This window comes from Pan troglodytes, chromosome 19 (genome assembly GCF_028858775.2).
Source record: "Pan troglodytes isolate AG18354 chromosome 19, NHGRI_mPanTro3-v2.0_pri, whole genome shotgun sequence".
NCBI lineage: Eukaryota > Metazoa > Chordata > Mammalia > Primates > Hominidae > Pan > Pan troglodytes.
In genome coordinates, this window is record NC_072417.2 from 86,428,763 (window position 1) to 86,448,966 (window position 20,204).

General features: G+C 49.8%; 1 protein-coding gene across 2 annotated transcripts in view; it reads right to left on the reverse strand.

Moving 5' to 3' along the window:
- SDK2 (sidekick cell adhesion molecule 2) overlaps positions 1-20,204 on the reverse strand; it is a 311,714-nt gene that overhangs the window by 115,275 nt on the left and 176,235 nt on the right. For both annotated transcript variants that reach the window (XM_009433191.5, XM_511658.9), the window contains exon 4: positions 7,567-7,714. In XM_009433191.5, the coding sequence (XP_009431466.3) occupies positions 7,567-7,714 (148 nt within the window). The remainder of the gene's footprint in view (positions 1-7,566; positions 7,715-20,204) is intronic.

The window sequence follows — 20,204 nt, forward strand, 5'->3', positions numbered from 1 at the left end:
CTCCCTTCAGTCCCCTTTCTGGGTATCAGTTTCTACCTCTTTTTTTTTGAGACAGTCTCGATCTGTTGCCCAGGCTGGAGTACACTAGCATGATCTTGTCTCACTGCAGCCTCTGCCTCCCGGGTTCAAGCGATTCTCCTGCCTCAGCCTCCCGAGTAGCTAGGACTACAGGTGCGCGCCACTACCCCTGGCTAATTTTTTGTATTTTTAGTAGAGACAGGGTTTCACTTTGTTAGCCATGATGGTCTCGATCTCCTGACCTCGTGATCTGCCCGCCTTGGCCTCCGAAAGTGTTGGGATTATAGGCATGAGCCACTGTGCCCAGTCTTTTTTTTTTTTTTTGAGATAGAGTTTTGCTCTTGTTACCCAGGCTGGAGTGCAATGGTACGATCTCGGCTCACTGCAACCTCCGCCTCCCCGGTTCAAGTGATTTTCCTGCCTCAGTCTCCTGAGTAGCTGGGATTACAGGTGCATGCCACCACACCCGGCTAATTCTTATATTTTTAGTAAAGACAGGGTTTTGCTGTGTTGGCCAGGCTGGTCTCAAACTCCTGACCTCAAGTGATCTGCCTGCCTTGGCCTCTCAAAGTACTGGGATTACAGGTGTGAGCCACCATACCCAGCTGGAGTTTCTACCTCTCTGAAGCTCATAACCAAGAGTGGGACTAGGTGGGCTGGTTAGGAGGGAAAAAGAGGCTGGTGTGCTTTGGGGTGTGGTGATGGGCTGTTTGCCTCAGCCGGTTTCCTTTGCTGGGATCCCATCATGCAGCCCCTTCTCAGGCCAGGTTTTCTGGCAGGGAAAAGGGGCTTGTCCAAGCAGGAAGCTGGAGGCTCCATGGAATGTGGGTGCAATGGAGCCAGAAGCGCCACCCACACCGGCTCTTCCTCCCTCCACCCATTCTCCCAGTGACAAACAAAGCCATTAGTTTGTCAAGTATATCTCTGGATTTTAATGCGATGGGCCTGAGACAGCTGTTAAACATCCTTAATGTTAGTTTAACAAGGACAAATCCAGTTGAATTCTTTTCAAATTTTCCCATTAGGTGAATGTTACAGAGTTTTAAACAGGCTCTCAAATAAACATCCCCACTAATGTTTCTCCAGCCCAGCACTCTCCCAGCCCGGCTGTGCTGGTTTTCACCCCACTCTCTCCTGGTTTTGGTGCTTCACATGCTGAGAATCACACCCTTGGCACAGCTCTGGGAAGCAGGAAGCCAAGCCCTCCTGCCCCCAATTCCTGGGTACCCTAATGATGCCCCCCCACCTCTTTTTTTTTTTTTTTCTGGAGAGCTCTTGGCTGGGCGCAGTGGCTCACGCCTGTAATCCCAGCATTTTGGGAGGCTGAAGTAGGTGGATCACCTGAGGTCGGGGGTTCGAGACCATACTGACCAACATGGAGAAACCCTGTCTGTACTAAAAATACAAAATTAGCCGGGTGTGGTGGTGGTGCATGCCTGTAATCCCAGCTACTCGGGAGGCTGAGGCAGGAAAATCGCTTGAACCTGGGAAGCAGAGGTTGCGGCCAGCCGAGGTCGCACAGTTGCACTCCAGCCTGAGCAACAGAGCGAAACTCCGTCTCAAAAAAACAAAACAAAACAAACAAACAAACAAAAAAACAAGAAACAAAAAACAGGAGAGTTCTTTTAACCTCCAGCTAATGAGGCAATAGGAGGTGGGGCCAGAGCCAGGCGAAAATATTTCAAAAGCTTAAAATAAGACAGGGATAGTGGTCATTTTCCCACCTGAGTTTCCTGCAGGGACTTGCCCTTAGGTATAGCATGTGAGGGTGGCTGAGAGTTGGAGGAGGGGTCCTCCCTGTGCAGGGCTCTGGCTGGGCAGGGGGTGAGCTCTGGAATGGAGCTCTGGCCCTAGCCTCTAAAGGGCATGCAGCTTCCTCCTTGCTGGGCCTCACTTTCCTCCTCTGTGCAGGGGTGGAAGCAGGTATTCTGTAAGATTTCTTCCAGCCCAGAGGTTGAAGGATTCTGATTCCTGTTGCTGCTTCTGTTGTTTCCTCATTAGGCCCAAGATAGCCCTGTAGCCTGCCACCTGTCTCTTCCCACCCCGCAGACCGGGACATGGCCAGCTTCAGGGCTGACAGGATTTTCATGAGCACTATGTGCCGGGACCATGCCGGCCCAGCTCCCCCAGCCACGCCACATCCATGACTACCATAGAAGCAGCTTCAAGCCTCCAGCGGGCACACTGGGCATAGCTTGGCCCACGTTCCAGTTCACCCACCTGTCTTAGGACCCTTTTGGTCTCCAAGAAGGCTCCCACCTCCAATTTCATCTCTTTCTTGATCAGGAAGGCTCCTTTCACTGTATTTTGTCTATATCATGATCAAGCTTTCTGGGTCAGTGGTTCTCAACCAGGGTTGCTTTGCCCTCCAGGGATGACAATGTCTGGACAACTTTTGGTTGCCAGCTCGGGGAGCGCCACTAACAATAGGGGTCAAGGCCGGGGGTGTTGTTAAGCATGCATCCCGTGGTGCACAGGAAGGCCTTCACAGGGAAGAGTGATCAGGCCCCAGATGTCAAGAGCGCCATGCCTGACATGGTCTGTCCTAGGTAGAGTGCATATTAAGATGGCAGAGATGGCCGCACCCACCTCAGTCTCAGGCTTCCCTTGTGTCATGGACTGCAGTGGCTGGGAAGCCAGAGACAGGCTTTGCATCTCTGCTTGCATCCGGGTGGGGCAGTGAGGCTGAACTAGTGGGATATGGAGGAAGGGATGTGCACCGTTGCTAAGCTTGGACCGTGAGTGCCTCCTGCGCGATCCTCATGTCCACCCCCTTTCTCTCTGGCAGAGCAGGACAACTTGGAAGGTTGTGTGCTGATGATGGCAAAACTCCTGCCTCTCATCATGGTAGGACTTTAAATGGGGCTGGGCACGGTGGCTCATGCCTGTCATCCCAGCACTTTGGGAGGCTGAGGCAGGTGGAACGCCTGAGGTCAAGAGTTCTAGACCAGCCTGATCAACATGGTAAAACCCTGTATCCACTAAAAATACAAATTAGCCAGGTGTGGTGGTGCATGCCTGTAATCCCAGCTACTGGAGGCTAAGGCAGGAGAATTGCTTGAACTCAGGAGGCAGAGGTTGCAGTGAGCTGAGATTGTGCCATTGCACTCCAGCCTGGGCATCAAGAGCGAAAATCCATCTCAAAACAAAAACATAAACAAAAACAACAATAAATGGGCAAGAACTCAACTTCTATGGTGTGAAGTCACTGAGATTTTGGGCTCTGCTTTAACTAGTGCCTGGAGGGAAGCACCCTGGACTGGGACCCCCAGGGCCTGAGTTCAAGTCTTAAACACAGAGTGGAACAGGAGGCAGAGATACCTTTTGACTTGCCCTCTCTGCGACCCCCACAGGCAGTGAAGGAAGGTCCCTGGGCTTGTGGCTCTCTCCAGAATGTCCATCTCGTTGATAGACATTCCTGGGATGATGCTGTACTGTACTGTACTGGGTGCTCTTCCTGGCACCCAGGAGGGCTTTCAACCTGCGGCACTGCACCCCAGAGGCAACCCAGATGGAAAGAAGCTGGAGGAAGAATTCTTGGGGGACACAGACAGCAGAATTCAACTCTTGGGCAGGGGCTGGATTCCATTTTTCAGCCACACCCCCTGGTTTCAATGTACTAGGCTTTTGCTATGGCTCTGATTGGCCCAGCCCTGCCCTCCCTTCCCCCCACTGCTCCTGTTAATCCAGGCCCTTTTTCTCAGCTCCCTGCAGCCCCCATTGATAATTTAATTATGAATGAAATAAATTATCCTAGAATGTGTCCAAAGCCCCCAGCATGCATCTTTATGAGGAATCTTGTCTCCTTTGCAACAATGAGCACCGGGGCATGGGTGAGGTGGTGCTAATCTCTGCTCTTGCCCCACCAGTGAGAGTGGCTTTCTGTAGATAGCAGCGCCTTCTGTGCCCTGCACACCCCTCTGGCAGATAGCACTCATCAGATGTGTATCTCTGACACACAGACACCAGGGAATTTGCTGCCAGGGACCCTTTCTGCTCACTTATGAATATTAATTTGCTGTAATTGCCAGGATAAAACCCCCAGAGTGTTCTATCATGTAGGTGGTAGGAACATTGCAGTGGTGTGCAGGGGCCGGGGGTGTGTGTGACCAGGGAGGTGTGCATGTGTGTGCAGGCCAGGGTGTTCTGTCCTGGTGCCACAGGGTTGTGGGAATTAAAAGAGGATGAGGACAGAGGCTTGGAATGAGAAAAGGAGGTGAAGAGGTGTTAGGAAAGGGATGATGGGAGTAGGTTGTAGAAAGGGTTTCATCCACCACAACAAATGTAGCAGGAAAGTGCCAGCACACCCCTCACACAGCCATGGCAGACATTGCTAATCAATCATGATATTCATTCTAATGAGTCTAGATGGGACCTCAGAATCCTTCTCAACACAGTGTTCCAGGCAGCCACTACCAATTGATTGGCTTGCAATAGGCCATGGGAAATAACCTCAGAAAGGGAGCTGGGATGGGGCTGGGACTCGTCTACTTGTCCCAAAACCCGTGTGGAGAGCATTCCCCTTCCACAGCAAAATCTCAACATCCACGCTAAGAAACATCCATGCTAAGAACCATTCTCTGCTGGTTTTATTGAGCATAAGTTAGGCCTAAGAGGGTACACTCTGACTCACACAGCATGAGTCCCCTGTTAACCTGGGGTGCCACTCCAATTCTTCACCCTGCTCTGTATCCACACTCTTTGTGCTGTGACTTTGCAGGTCCTGCTGCTCAAGGAACAGAGTCTATTTTCCTACATCTTGATTCTGAGTTCTGCCATGTTCTTGCTTTGGCACATGGGATGTTAGCAGAAGCTGGAAAAGTGTATGTTCCTGTGCAGCACAGCCAAGTCACCCCAGTCACCCAGACAAGTCAGCTAGTCCCAGACAAGTGAGAGAGCCCAGCCAAGACCAGAAGAACCACCCAGCCAAGCCCAGCCTAAATCACCAGCCTGCATACTCACAAGAAAAAGAAATGTGTATTGCTCTAAGCCCTGAGCTGGGTTTTTTTTTTCTTTTTTTTTGAGATGGAGTCTCGCTCTTGTCACCCAGGCTAGAGTGCAGTGGTGTGATCTTGGCTCACTGCAGCCTCTGCCTCCCGGGTTCAAGCGATTCTCCTGTCTCAGCCTCCTGAGCAGCTGGGACTATAGGCATGTGCCACCATGCCTGGCTAATTTTGTATTTTTAGTAGAGATGGGATTTTGCCAGGTTGGCCAGGCTGGTCTTGAACTCCTGACCTCATGTGATCTGCCCGGCTTGGCCTCTGAAAGTGCTGAAATTACAGGCATGAGCCACTGCACCTGGCCCACTGAGCTGTTTTGTTACACAGCATATTTGTGGCTATGGGTAGCTGATACATACTAGCATGGTGGTTCTTAACCCTGGCCTCACATTAGAACCACCTGGGGAGCTTTTAAAAATTCTGATGCTCAAATTCCATCCCATTTCAATTAAGTCAGAGAGTCTTAGGATAGAGCCCAAGGATCAGTACATGGTCACACACTGCATAATGCTTCAGTCAAAAACAGACCACATATATGATGCTGGTTCTATAAGATTATAATGAAACTACCTTATACAGGTGTGCCATTAAAAAAATCTTTTACACCATATTTTTGTGGTACCTTTCCTATATTTAGGTATGTTTATTTATACAAATACTTACCATTGTGTTACAATTGCCTACAGTACAGTAACATGCTGTACAGGTTTATAGCCTAGGAGCAATGGACTACACCGTACATCCTGGGTGTGTAGTAGGCTGCACCATCTAGGTGTGTGTTCACACAACAATGAAACTGCCAAATGACACATTTCTCAGAATGTATCTCTGCCATTAAGCAACACATGACTGTATCCCCAAACTCCCAAATGATTTCAACAGGTAGCTAGGTTGAGATACTCCACAGGGCTTGTTCCCCACAAACACTATCTTTTCATCGCGTCTGTGAACCTGTTTTCAGGCACTTTTCACATAATACAAGAATTAAAGAACCGGACTCTGGAGTTGGCAGGGCTGGACGCAGCGCCAGTGCTGACCAGCTGTGTGAGATTTGGCAAAGTAGTTAAACTTTTGGGAACTTCACTTGATTGCCTGTAAAACGGGGAGAAACCCAGTACCTCACTGGGTTGTTGTGAGGGTCATTCATTCAACAACGCCTCCTTTCTGCAGGTGCTCTGCGGACTGGAAGGAGAACGAGATTGACAGCATCTTCTTCCTCACAGAGTGTGGCTGTCCGGAAAGAGAGGGGATGTGTGTGGTGTGCTTAGCTCAGTCCTCAGGACATAGCAGCCATTCAATAAACGGCAGCTGCTATGATGATGATGGTGATATTATCATTATTTGAGATGGAGTCTGGTTTTGTCTGGAGGCTGGAGTGCAGTGGCCCGATCTCGGCTCACTGCAACCTCTGACTCCCAGGTTCAAGCGATTCTCCTGCCTCAGCCTCCTGAGTAGCTGGGATTACAGGCACCTGCCACCATGCCCAGCTAATGTTTGTATTTTTAGCAGAGACTGGGTTTTGCCACGTTGCTCAGGCTGGTCTCAACTCCTGACCTCAAGTGATCAGTCCACCTCAGTCTCCCAAAGTGCTGGGATCACAGGTGTGAGCCGCCGCGTCTGGCCTGTGATAGTGATATTATTATTATTGTTATTGTTACTATGCTTCCTTCCCCCAACTAGACTTAATGCTCCCCAAAGGCAGGAACCATCCATCTACGCCTCCACTCTCTACAGAGACCAGGACAGGCTCAGTCCTGTGTACACGCAGCCTGGGTAGATCAGAAGGTGGTCTTCTGGAAGCAGGGGAGAGCTGGAGTTGGAAAGAGGCGAGCTGGAGTTGGAAAGAGGAGAGCCCCAGCTGCCTCCAGACCTGGGGGTGGCTCAGGAGGGCGGGGAGATGGGTGTATCTCAGGAGGAAACGCTTTGTTGCTCGCCTTCTGCGGAGGTGTGGGGTGTTGGCTCCATCCTCCTGCCCACAGGCTAGGCTGCCCCAGCCAATCCCAGGGGGCACACAGAGACGGCCTTGTGAACACTCAGAGGCCTGTGTGTTTCTCTGCCCAGGGCTTCCCTGGCCACACCTCCGCCGCACAGCCAAGACACACACAGCCCTCACACACCAGTAAACACCCTGCCAATGGACGCGCCCAGGGCCTCCCGGCTGCCCAGGAGACACCAGCCTCTCCAAGGTCCCCCGGCGCCACTGGCCTGAGTCCTGGGCCTGTAACCACGGTGACAGTGCCTTCGTATGTGCCTGTTTGGGTTTTTCAAGTGCTCTGAAAAGCAGATTTATTCTCCAGCTGACGGTGGAGGCAACGCCCTGGGATTCCCCAGGAAGGGGACCAAGCGTGGGTTTTATGGTCCCAAGTCCTTGCCTGTGCATCCTAAGAAAGCCCCTGGGAGGTCCCCTACCTGGCTGTGTCCCACAGGAGCTGAAAGGAGCTTCTGCACAAAGGCCCTCCTCCACACTCAAGGGAGACTTTATCTGGCCCCAAACCTCCTCCCCCAGACTCCCCTCCTCCTCCCCATCCCCTCAGAGCGATGCACTCACATGCGGCTGCTGGGCGGGATCTTGCGGCCGTCCCGGAACCAGGTCACCTGTGGCTGGGGGAAGCTGGCGATGCGCGGGGCACGGATGACAGCTGCTTCTCCGTGGGAGACGCTCTGGTGCTTCTCACCCTCCTCAAAGCTCCCCATGTCTGCAGCCGGGACAACGGCAGTAGGATCAGGGGCGGGAGGTCAGCCTCAGGGACTGCCCAGCTCCCAGGTTGGGAGTGGTGGCTATGGATGGAAAATTTGGGGCAGACAGGATGACCACAGGGAAGGAGGACACCTTGCTCGGGCCACCCCATTCTCTGCCTCACCACTAGCACCCTGCCCTAAGCTACTGTCTCCATTCATATCCCTATATCCTTCAATCGGCCAATTCGTTCAACCACCCTGAGAGGTTGGTCATCATTTCACACATTTCACAATGGAAAAAACTGCTCAAATGGGCTCAGAGAGGTTAGTTAACTTGTCTAAGGTCACCTAACTAGGAAGAGACAGAGTCAGAATTTGAACTCGGACCTTAAACCCTGGAGTCGGGCTATGTAGCTCCTCCTCCCCTGCCCTACAGTGTGCCCTTCAGCATGGTGGGGGTTCCTGTGTGAGGTGAAGGGCAGGTTTCCGTGCCCTTTCAGGGAGAGAAGGGTGGGCATGCTGAGAGAATGGGGTCTTAGATGCTTGCAAATGAGTGCAGACAGCGTTTCTCTCCTGTGCCTTGGGTGTATAGTGTGTAGTGTGTGAGTTTGTGTGTATGTGTGAACATAAACACCATATTGCTCTTTTAAAACATGCCACTGCCTTGGCAGATAAGGAGGGGAACATTTATCCTGGCTCTGCCTGCCAGGAGGTAAGCACAGAGCAGAGGAGACGCGGGTAGGAAACTCTTCAGCCAGGCTGCCTGCCTGCCGGGGCGGGACAAGGGGGTAGGGAGACTAATTACAACACGGAGGCTTGGAGATAGGGTTTGGGAAGGGGTATTTGTGTCTCTACCACACCCTTGAAAATTAATGGACATCCCTGTTACTTTGATTGTGGCCCGTGGGCAGGTGCTTAGGCACCACACCTGGGCACCTGTCAGAAATGCAGAGTCTCAGGCCCCCCAAGACCTGCTGGATCAGAAGCAGCATTTTAGCAAGATGCTTGGCAAGTGTGTCCATGTTCAACTGTGAGGAGCATATTATTTGTCCGAAACTTGACTGTGTGTCGGAACCACCTGTAGAATTAAAAAATGCTGATGGGAGCCTCACCCCCAAAGCTTCTGATTTCACTGGTGTGGAGTGTGGGGATGAGAGACATCCCACATCATTCCGTTTTCTTCTCTCTCCCTTCCTTCCTTCCTTCCTTCCTTCCTTCCTTCCTTCCTTCCTTCCTTCCTTCCCTCCTTCTTTCCTCCCTCCCTCCCTCCCCCCTCCCCCCTTCCCTCTCCTCTCCTGTCCTCTCCTCTCCCTCTCTCTTTCTTTCTTTCATCTCACTCTGTAACCCAGGCTTCAATCAGCCAAGTGCAGTGGTATGATCTTGGCTCACTGCAACCTCTGCCTCCCAGGTTCAAGTGATTCTCCTGCCTCAGCCTCCTGAGTAGCTGGGATTACAGGCACCCGCCAGCATGCCCAGCTAATTTTTGTATTTTTAGTAGAGATGGGGTTTCACCATGTTGACCAGGCCGGTCTTGAACTTCTGACCTAAAGTGATCTGCCCGCCTCGGCCTCCCAAAGTGTTGGGATTACAGGTGTGAGCCACCGTGCCCAGCCTACATCACCCCAAGCCATCACTAGGATGTGCCTCGACCTGTGCACAGAATTCCTACGTGCAGAAAGATTTCACACTGCTGACTTATAGGCCTTTGTTTCCCCATTGCCCAGCGGATCCCTCCCTAACCAAGGGAGCCGCATCCTAAGCCACACGGTCCCCTCTTACTGCATTGGGTGTTATTTCTCAACTCCTCTAAGACCACTGACTCTTCTTCCTCTCCTTCTACCAGGAATTCTCCAACCTGGCTGCACTTTAGCATCCTTGAGGAGCCTTTAATATTCCCAGAGGTGAGAATCTTTTGGGGTGTGTGGGCTGACCTCAGTATTTGTTTATTATTATTATTATTTTAGAGACAGGGTCTCGCTCTATCATTCAGGCTGGAGCACAGTGGAGTGATCATGGCTCACTGCAGCTTCAACCTCTTGGGCTCAAGCAATCCTTCTGCCTCAGCCTCCTGAGTAGCTGGGACTACAGGTGTGTACCACCATGCCTGCATAATTTTATTTTTAATAGAAACGAGGTCTTGTTATGTTGCCTAGGCTGGTCTGGAGCTCCCAAAGTGTTGGGATTATAGGCGTGAGCCACTGTGCCCAGACCAGGCCTGAGTATTTCTAAAGCTGCTCAGGTAGTTCCAACGTGAGCTAAGGCAGAATTGGGTGGGTCTCAGAATCTCCTGAGACTTGGCAAACTCACAAAGGTGCTCACCACTCTCCTTCCCTCCCAGGCATCCCCGAGGGCACAGAAAGGCCTTGCTTCAACCCATCTGGCTCTCTGAGTACCTGATTCACTCTCTTGGTTTGCAGATTCTGTCACACAATCGTTTGAGAATGCGGGCCTACAAGTTCATTTTCCAAAGCCCTAGTCTTGATTCTCTTTCCAGCCATGCTGGCCCCTTGGCGGCTTCACTTGGCCTAATGGTTTGACCACAATCTCCCTGCAAGTGACAATTGTGCCTTCTGCTCTGGCTCTGCCCTGAGCTCTGAGATCCAATTTCCAACAGTCTGTTGGGCATTTCTCCAAGGAGGGCCCTCCGTCACCTCCTTGCCAAGCTCTCCTTGCATCCTAAGTTCTGTTAAAATCTCCCCTTGGCCGGGTGCGGTGGCTCACGCCTGTAATCCCAGCACTTTGGGAGGCTGAGGCAGGCGGATCACGAGGTCAGGAGTTCGAGACAACCCTGGCCAACATGGTGAAACCCCGTCTACACTAACAATACAAAAATTAGCCGAGCATGGTGGCACATGCCTGTAATCCCAGCTACTCGGGAGGCTGAGGTAGGAGAATCGCTTGAACCTGGGAGGCGGAGGTTGCGGTGAGCCGAGATGGGGTCGTTGTACTCCAGCCTGGGGCAACAAGAGGGAAACTCCATCTCACAGAAAACAAAAACTAAAACAAACAGACAAAAAAACTCCCCTCATGCCCTGCAAACCCAATTACCTAAACTCAAACCCCTGGAGCCTTTGGTGGAGCTTCCCTTCCCTGCCCCCACCAAGCCTTTCAACTTCTCTGGGACATTACTGTCATTTACCAAGGTCCCTCTGGTTCCTCCAGCCTTGCCAATGGGCTGGCCTTACTCCAGCTGCACAGACCCTGGGCATGCCTCCCAACTCCAGATCCCCTTCTGTCCATCTTACACACTGTTCTTGATTAGTTTTTCTGACCTTGGAGCCTTTGGGAACTCCTCACTGCCCTGGGAAAGTCTAAATTCCCTGGCCTGGACTCAAGGTTCTTCCCTAATCTGACTCTAGACAACCTTTCTTGCCTTAATGCCCACACCACGTCCTGCTACCTCCCACCCCACAGCCTGTATTTTGGCTGGGCCACTGCCTGGAATGCCACCAGAGGAAGCCAAGAGTCACCAAAGCACCATGATTCTACAGCATTCTGGAAGGATGTAGTCAATTAAGTGTTTCAAAAGATCAAATCTGCTGCTGGCATCCTTGTTCTATACTTGGTAGACAGTGTGTGTAATGGTAATGGCTTTGGAGTTTTTTAGACCTGACTTCAAATCCTAGTTCTGTCGTTCTGTTACTCATTAGCCATGATGCTGGGTAGATTTCTTTCTTTTTTTTTTTTTGTAGAGACACAGTCTCGCTATGTTGCCCAGGCTGGTCATGAACTCCTGGCTTAAAGCTCTCACCTCAGTCTCCCAAAGCGTTGGGATTACAGGTGTAAGCCACTGTGCCCAGCTAGGACAAAACTTTTGACTTTGTCAAGCCTTAATTTCCTCTTCTATAAAATGGAGTTAAGAAGGGCTCCTTCCTCACAGGTTGTACTGAGTATTTCATGAGATGATATGTGTATGTCAGGCTGTGTCTCTCCAGGGATGGCTGCATCAATATTTTGCTACTATTCACATACTCTTTTTACAGTATGATGGACATTCCTCTCACTGATAGGTGGGGCATAGGTCAATTCCCCTTGAGTCGAGGGAGCTTGTGACTATTTGACCAGTAGAATGTGCAGGAAGTGATGCCATGTGACTTTTGAGACTAGGTCATCGAAACGATACAGCTGCCACCTGGCTCTCACTCTCTATACTCGCCCTTGGAATCCAGTCACCATGTTGTGAGGAAGCTCAATCTAGCCGAAGCAGATGTGGGAGCAGCCCACATGGAGAGGAACTGAGGTCCCCAGATGACAGCCAGCACCAACACTGGACATGTGAACAAACACGTGCGCCCTGAGAGGACTTCAGCCCCAGCCTTCAGCCCCAGACTGAGCCTCAGCTGAGGCCTCAGTCATCCCAGAATACAGTCAAGCTGCCCTTGCTATTCTCTGTCCAGATTCTAGAGCCACAGGATCTGTGAACATGATAAATGATTGCAGTATACCATTATGTTTTGGGGTAGTTTGTTACATAGCCATAGAAACTAGAAGAGTATATAAAAGTGTTAAAAAATTGTATCTAATATTTGTAGTGTTAAAATATTGGAAGCCTACATATTTTTCACAGCTTAGTTTAAACATCACCTCCTCAATGAAGTTTACCCAAAACCATTCAAATAGAACTCGAAAACGGAGCAGTTGAGCACTTACCCTACCAAGAACTTCTTTCTAGGTAGATTTCCCATGCATTATCTAATTTAATCCTTACAATAACATGACAATCTCAATTTAAATAATATATGTTTTTAGTTGTTTATTAATTTCCATTACTTGGCTCTGCCTATAAAAAAATTACATCAATGAATCACATTGATTTCAGTTCTTAAAATAATTTTATCTACTTAAAAAACTTTTCACAGAACTCAGAAGATACATTTGAACAATTTAAAGCAATTTTATGGTAATAGTGTTTCTTTCTCCTCTCTAGTTTTATTAGCTCCATTTTGCTGGTGAGGAAATGAAGGCTCACGGAGATCAAGTGGCTTATGCAGCTGTGAACACTGAGGGCCAGGTTCAGTCCATGTTCACCCTGGCCCTCCCCATGCCATCCCTCCCTGCCTCCTTCCTGAGTCGCATCCTGCATTGCAATCCTGCATACACATTCTTTATCTCTTTCTATAGATGCTAAGCCTTGAGAGGCAGTCACATTCAGAAGCAAATCCTGACAAGACATCTGGGCCTGTGCCCTGCACACAGTACTTTCTAAGTTCACTCAATGCCAGCATTCACCACTTCCCTATGGAGCCCCTACTGTGGGCCAGGTAGGCTCTGGGGTAGGCACTGAAGGAAGACCTAATGCCTGCCCTCTTGGAGCTTCCAGTCTGGTCAGGGAGACAGGAATAAGTAAATCAACCCAAAAGCAAACGTTTGGTGACGTCTATGACAACTGTCAAAAAGGAGGGAATGAGGTTCTTCAGGAGAGGAATAGCAGGAGGACCTACTTCAGACTGGGATTTAGGTGAGGCTTTTGTTAAGCTGAGTAGGTATTCCCTAGGGGTGTATATGGGAATGGGAGGGGAAGTATGTGAAGGCTCGGAGGTAGGAGAGAAGGGGTTCACAGAGGAAATAAAAGAAGGCCAGTGGGGCAGTGCCATGGATTTGTTCAGTGGATGGATGGATGTTTGGATGGATGGGGGGATGGAAGGTTGTATGGGTGAATAGGTGGATGGAGGAAAGAATGGAAGAATAGACAGAGGGATGGGTGGATGAATGGAGGAAGGGCAGAGGAATGGATGGTTGTATGTATGTACATTTGTATAGTGGTATGGCTGTTGTATATATATATGCTTACATGTATGTATGTTTGGATGGTGGGATGGATGGTTGTGTTTGCATGTATGCCTGTACGTTTATATGATGGGATGGATGGTTGTATGTAGCTATGTTTGTATGCATGTACATGTTTGTATGGTGGGATGGATGGTTGTGTGTATGTATGTTTACATGTATGCATTATTGGTGGGATGGTTACATATACATGTATGTTTACATGCATGTATGCATATGTCCTGGGATAATGGTTGCATGTATGTATGCATGTATGTTTGTATGATGTGATAGATGGTTGCTTATGTGCATATTTACATGCACGTGTGCATGTATGGTGGGATGGATGGTTGTTTATACACGTTTGCATGCATGCATGTTTGGTGGGATGTATAGTTGTATGTATGTTTACATATATGTGTACATGTATAGTGGGATGGTTGTATGTATGTACAAGTGTCTATGGTGGGATAGATGGTTGTATGTATGTACATTTACATGTATGTATGTATGGTGGGATGCATGGTTGTATATGTGCAAGTGTGCATATGTGGTGGAATGGATGGTTGTATGTATGCATGTACATGTTTTATGGTGGAATAGATGGTTGTATGCATGTATGTTTACATGTATGAATATATTTATGGTGGATGTCCATATACGGATGCATTTGGTGGGATGGTTTATATATATATACACACACACATACATGTTTATATGTATGCACATTTACATGTATGCATGTTTACATGTATGGATGCATGTGTGGTGGGATGAATGGTTGTATATGTTTGTATGCATGTATGTTTGTATGGTGAGATGGGTGGTTGTGCGTATGCATGTTTACATATATGTGCCTGTATGGTGGGACAAATGTATCTACATGTTTGTATGCATGCATGCATGTATATGTGGTGGAAGGATGGCTGTATGTATGCATATACATAAGTTTATATGGTGAGGTGGATGGAAGCAGGTAGGGCACAGCTGGCCTTGGTCCAGGTTCTGCAGCTGCCCCTTTCCTCCACTTCTCCACTCCAACATCTTCCCACCTCACTGTGGCTCTCAGGCCCCAAGGCCCTCACAGTCTCTCCATTGTACTTTGTCAAATGTGCTTCTTGGATCTGCCCAGGGAGTTCCTTGTGGAGCAGGCCATGGGTGAATGTATTTATACATACATATGTGTGTGTGTATGCCCCACCCACACAGCCATGTATGCACTGAACCACAGCAGCAAGAGGCTGCTAAGAGGGGGTCTGTTAAGCCAGACAGTGCAGGAGTGCAGGCTAGAGGCAAGAAGGGAGGGTGGAGACAATGACGGTGATAACGGAGACTGAGGCCCCAGGATCCCCTGGGAAAACTCATTCACACTAAGGCAAAAACAGTTAAGGGCTTGCCACACTGACTCCCTGAGGTACCTGCTTGCTAATACGCCGTGTTATGCCCTGCAGGGCTGATCCAACATTCCCAAGAAATTCCCCCAAGAGCAAAGAAGTGCAGGCCTGGGGCACAGTCGAAGGTGCTGAAAATTATTCCTGATGTCTTTGTCATATCTTAAAAGGCCTTGCAAAGTGTGCATTCCACTTCAGAATATATTTCTTGCTTTTATGTGTTTACTTAAAAAACATTTTAAAATCATGAAATATGTCATGCATACAAAAGAGCAAATATAATTATATGTATAGTTTAGAGAAGAATAAAATAAACACTCCTGCACCTACCTCCCAGCTGAAGGCCTAGAACACTAACAATACCTTTCCCCTACCCCGGATCTCCCCCGCTCCCCGGCACCAGGTGATTTCTCTCCTGAATATTGAGGCCATGTGCCTTTGCTTTCCTTTCACATTTCCTTACCTAGAGATGCAAACTTACACAATTTGTGGTCAATGTATTCTGTTTTTAAACATTTTACACCTGGGATTATCCTGTATATAGTCTTCTGTGATTTGCATTTTTGTGCAATATTTTTTTGGGGGGGCTCCATCCTGGTCCTTGCCCTTCATTGAGTCATTTTCACGGCTGGATGGAATTCCGTGGATCACGCTTCGTTTGTTTTTGGTGCTTTGCTGTCCTGCCAAGAGCAGCCTCACACGTGGCTAAGAGAATCTCTAAGGTATGTGCCTAGAAATGGAATTGTGGGTTGTGGGGTTATACACACATTCATTTTACTAATAACGTTTGCATAAACCCCAGTTGGTATCAATTTACCAACTTGACGCCAGCAGCCATGTGAGTTTCCACCAACACTTGGTGTTGTTAGACTGTGGTCTCTGCCAACCTGGTGGGCATGGAATGGTACTTTGTTGAGGTTTTATGTGTTGTTTATCATGAAAACAAAGCTGCTCACTTCAGATCACTTCATGCCTCTGCCCTCAACCACCCATGACTTCTCTCTCATTCCAAGTAGCATCCTGATATGGTTTGGATTTGTGTCCCCACCGAAATCTCACTTTGAATTGTAATAATCCCCATGTGTCAAGGGCAGGACCAGGCGGAGATAATTGAATCATGGGGGTGGTTCCCCCATACCGTTCTCGTGATAGTGAGTGGGTTCTCACGAGATCTGATGATTTTATGAGTGGAAATTCCCCTGCACAAGCCCTCTTGCTTGCCACCATGTGAGATGTGGCTTTGCTCCTCATTCACCATGATGGTGAGGCCTCTCTAGCCATGTGGAACTGTGAGTCAATTAAACCTCTTTCCTTATAAATTACCTAGTCTGGGGCATGTCTTTATTAGCAGCTTGAGAACAGGCTAATACACAGCCAAAGCACTGACCACAGCTTAGAATGCCGGGATCTGTCCCCAAGTTCTCTCCTTCCAGCCTCACCATCTTCCACTTTCTGCTTCCCCACTCCACTTCAGCTACCTGGCCTCAGACACCCACATCTGCCTCAGGGCCTTTGCACCTGCTATCTGACCTGGAATGATCTCCTCCTCTGTCTACATGGTTTACCCCCAACAACCTTCCTTTGAGACTCGACTCCATGTCACCCCCTCCCAATGGCCACCCTCCACCATCATATCAAATGAGACCCCTGCCCCATCCTCCAAACCTCTCACCCAGCTTCATCTCTCCTTAGAACACTTTAGTTTTTGTCATGGGCCTTATCTATAACCTATATATTATACATTCACCTTTTAACTTTTGTTTCTCTTGCTACTTTCTTCGAGGGCAGAGACGTGTGTCTTGGTTTTGTCTCTCGTTGTGTCCCCACTGCCTGGAACAGTGCTTGGCATATGGGGGTGTGCAGCAATCATTGTTTCCTGAGTGATTTGAATACTCAGGTAACATGAGTGCTCCAGAAAGACACATTGATGTTATCGGGAACTGTCACTTGGCCCCTAAGCATCCTGCATTCAATACCCACACCTCAGGCTGAAAATGAAGAGAAACAGGCCTATGGGTGGCATTTTAGGATTACTCCTAACCCACATGACAGCGGGCTTGTTCCCCTCCAATTGTCTTTTGTAGGAGTGGCTGCCAAGCTGCCTGGTAGGAAGGAAGCTGGCCAGCCTCCCAGGATGGGGCAGGCGCTCTGCCCTGCTGTGGGTGGGTGGGTGGGTGCGTGGGTTTGGTGCTGGAGTGGATGGTTTCAAGTCTGAGTCCCACAGATGAGGGCTGGGGGAAGGGGTCAGGAGGTCTCACCCAGGTGAGGAGAACACAGAGGTGCCCTCAGGACCTGGATGTGGTGAAACGCTGGCTCGAGGTCCTCTGCCACCTCCGGAAGGCTCTCCCAACCCTCTCAGCCATTCATCCCACATGCTGAATGCTGGAAATTTATGGTGACTTAAAAAAACACAAAGAAGAGACTCCAAGTGGGGACAGGAAGGGGCTGGGGAGGGGGGAAGATGTTTTATTGACTTCCCCTTAATTGCTGTAATTAAAAACATGTAAAGAATCCTTTTTTAACGACTTTGCCATTATCATTAGTTGTTAGCACAGCTGCCTTATTAATTTCTCATTAGAACCCAATTCACAGTTCTCTTTGGGAAGGGGGCTGGGTGCCAGGGGTTGGCCAGCCTGGCTCCATGATCGGAGAACTGGCTGCTTAGGGCCCCAGGACAAGCCCTTGTCACCCCAGGAGGCAGGAACAGCCAAGGAGGGGAGGGGCATTTGGGAAAAGTGACCATACCCCACGCTCTCTCAGAACTGTGTGCCATCTGCGTGTGTGTGTAAGGAGACAGACGGATTGGCAGACAGGCAGCTGCAGCAGGCCTGAAGCGCAGAATCCTGGGAGGGCCCCAGACTGGGGTAGGGAGAGGGGACTGAAGTGCTGAGGGTGAAAGATTTAAGGAGGCACCCACTCTTGGGGTCATGCAAGTACGGGGTGAGCACTTGAGAATGAGCACCTCCTTAAATTGGGCACCCTCACTGCCTGGTTTGCCTCAGCCTAGTCCAGCCCTGGAGAGCAGGAGTAGAGAGGGTGGCTAGGCATGTACCTACTTGGGTAGACAGATTCAAGAAGGTTGTTTCTTCCAGGACACCTTTCCTGGCTGACCTAAAGTCTATTTCTCCCTGAGTGCCATCCAGTCTGGGGACCCACTGCAATGGTTTGTGTGCATTGATACCATAATCCTTTCAACCACTCAGGTAAGTCCGTACTCATGGTAGCATCCTTTTTTACACAAACAATGAAAACCAAAGTTACAGAGAAGTAACTTGCCTAAGGTCACTTGTGGGAGGTGAGTCGGGATTTAAAGCCAGGGCTCACAGCTGGGGCTACGGCTACACCCTGCCAGGCAGAAGAAGGTAGACAGTGGAACTGCCAGCTGTGGAACTGGAACTGTGGGTTATTCTGCAACCCCTCTGAGCCCCAGTTTGCCCCTCTTATGTTCCTCAAACGATTTGCCTTCTAACCTCTCAGACCTGTCCTGGGAGCCCACAGAAGAAAAACATTTACACAATGGCACAGCAGGATGGATCATTTTGGAGGCTCTGGGGAACCCCCCTCTTAGGCTCTGCATCTTTGGGGGGCTCTGGGCTTCTTTGAGGGACAGTTCTTTCCAGGCTGGGCCCCATGGGTCATGACCCTGAAGGTCACTTTAACCTTGTTAACATCAGAACTGAAATGGATCTCATTTTACAGATGGGAAAACTGAGGTCCAGAGAGGGGAAGGGAGGTGCTCAAAGTCCCAAGCTAGTCAGTGCCTCGGTTGGGGCTAGAATCCACGCTTTCGGACCTCCATCCCCAAGACATGCCGTTATTTCAGGCACAAGGGCCATGCCTGGCACACAGAAGAACCCTGGAGCTCTGTGTAGGTACTTTTCATCTACTCGCCCTGCTGAGAGCAAGGAAAACGATGTGATTGGTAGAGTCTACCCCACCCCACCCGCTGGCACTAGACATTCACCCTACGTGGGAGACCCTGTGCATTTGCAGAGCTGTTTGGACATGGATTATTACAGCCCAGGGCTGTCCCTGATTCTGTCTGAACTCTGACCCCAGCAGCTCACCCTCACCCTCCTCCCACACACCCAATTCTGATTTTTCTCTTCTTGTCCTCAAGCAGTAGAGTGGCGCTGTTTTGGAATCAGGCAGTCATGGGTTCAAATCCCAGTTTTTCCTAACTGTGTGACTTAGACAAGGTGTGTCACCCGGCCGAGCCTTGGTTTCCTCATCTGTAACATGGAGATGGGGACTTGCACTCTGCAGGCTGGGACGAGAACCACTGTGCCCTTCCCAGCACAGTGACCCTCAGGACGAGCACTGCTATGAGTGAGAATGGTTTTGCCAAGTGCTGTGTTTCCCTAGGCCCAGAATCCCAGGGAAGTGGGGCTGGGACAGAGGATTCTTCAGCTTCTACAGCTAGAGAGGGAGGCCCCCTGGGATGAGGCCAGTGTGTCCAGCAAGGGCATGAATGGGGGAGGTATGCTTCTCTCCTTCCCATCCTGGCTGGGTGAAACCTTCCTTAGCTTGTCAGGAACTGCGTTCTTCTCAAGGGTCGGAAGGACTTCCTAGGGCTTTTCTAACTTCCTGGCTTTAGGGCCCAAAGGGCTGTGGACTGTGGTTCCCACTTCACGACATTATGGAGGAAACAGCTTCACATCTGCAAAGCCGTGCACAGTAGCAGATGCAGCTTCCCAGCGCTGGTTTCAGGGAGCTGCAGCTGGTGGACAGGGGGAGGTTAACCTGGGTCTCTCTCTGCTCCCCCTTCAGCCACTCCAAGGTGTCCTATTCCTTTGCCAGGGGCCTTACCCATATGTGCACAGCTGGGCAGCACAGCATGGTCCTGGTGGAACGCAGCGACATCCATGGTCTTAACCATGTCTGGGGGCACCTGGAGCTCTGGGGCTTTGAGGGGGCTGCTGGAACAGGGCAGGAATCCTACTGTGAGAGGTAGTGGAGGGGCAGGGCCGGGCTGGCAGGATGGCACCGGGGAAGGTGCCAGCCTGCTGCATTTTGCTGGGACAGCATTTACTGAAGGCTATTCTGCTCTGTGGCCTGCTTCTCTACTTCCTTAAGGTGATAATATAGAGTATTAATTGCAGCAGTCACTCCCACTGATGCAGGGTGCACTGTTTGGGAGCTGGCTAGACGCTTTGGCACATATGAGCTCAAGAAATCCTTCCAACGAGCCTAGGAGGTCGATATTATTAATACATTTTAGGGATGAAGAACCTGAGCTGGGGTGAGGCTCAGAGAGGTCCAGTCACTTCCCTGGGGTCACACAGCAATCCAGGACAGAGCAAGGATGTGAATGTGGTCTGTCTGACTCCAAAGTCCACTCTTTTTATTT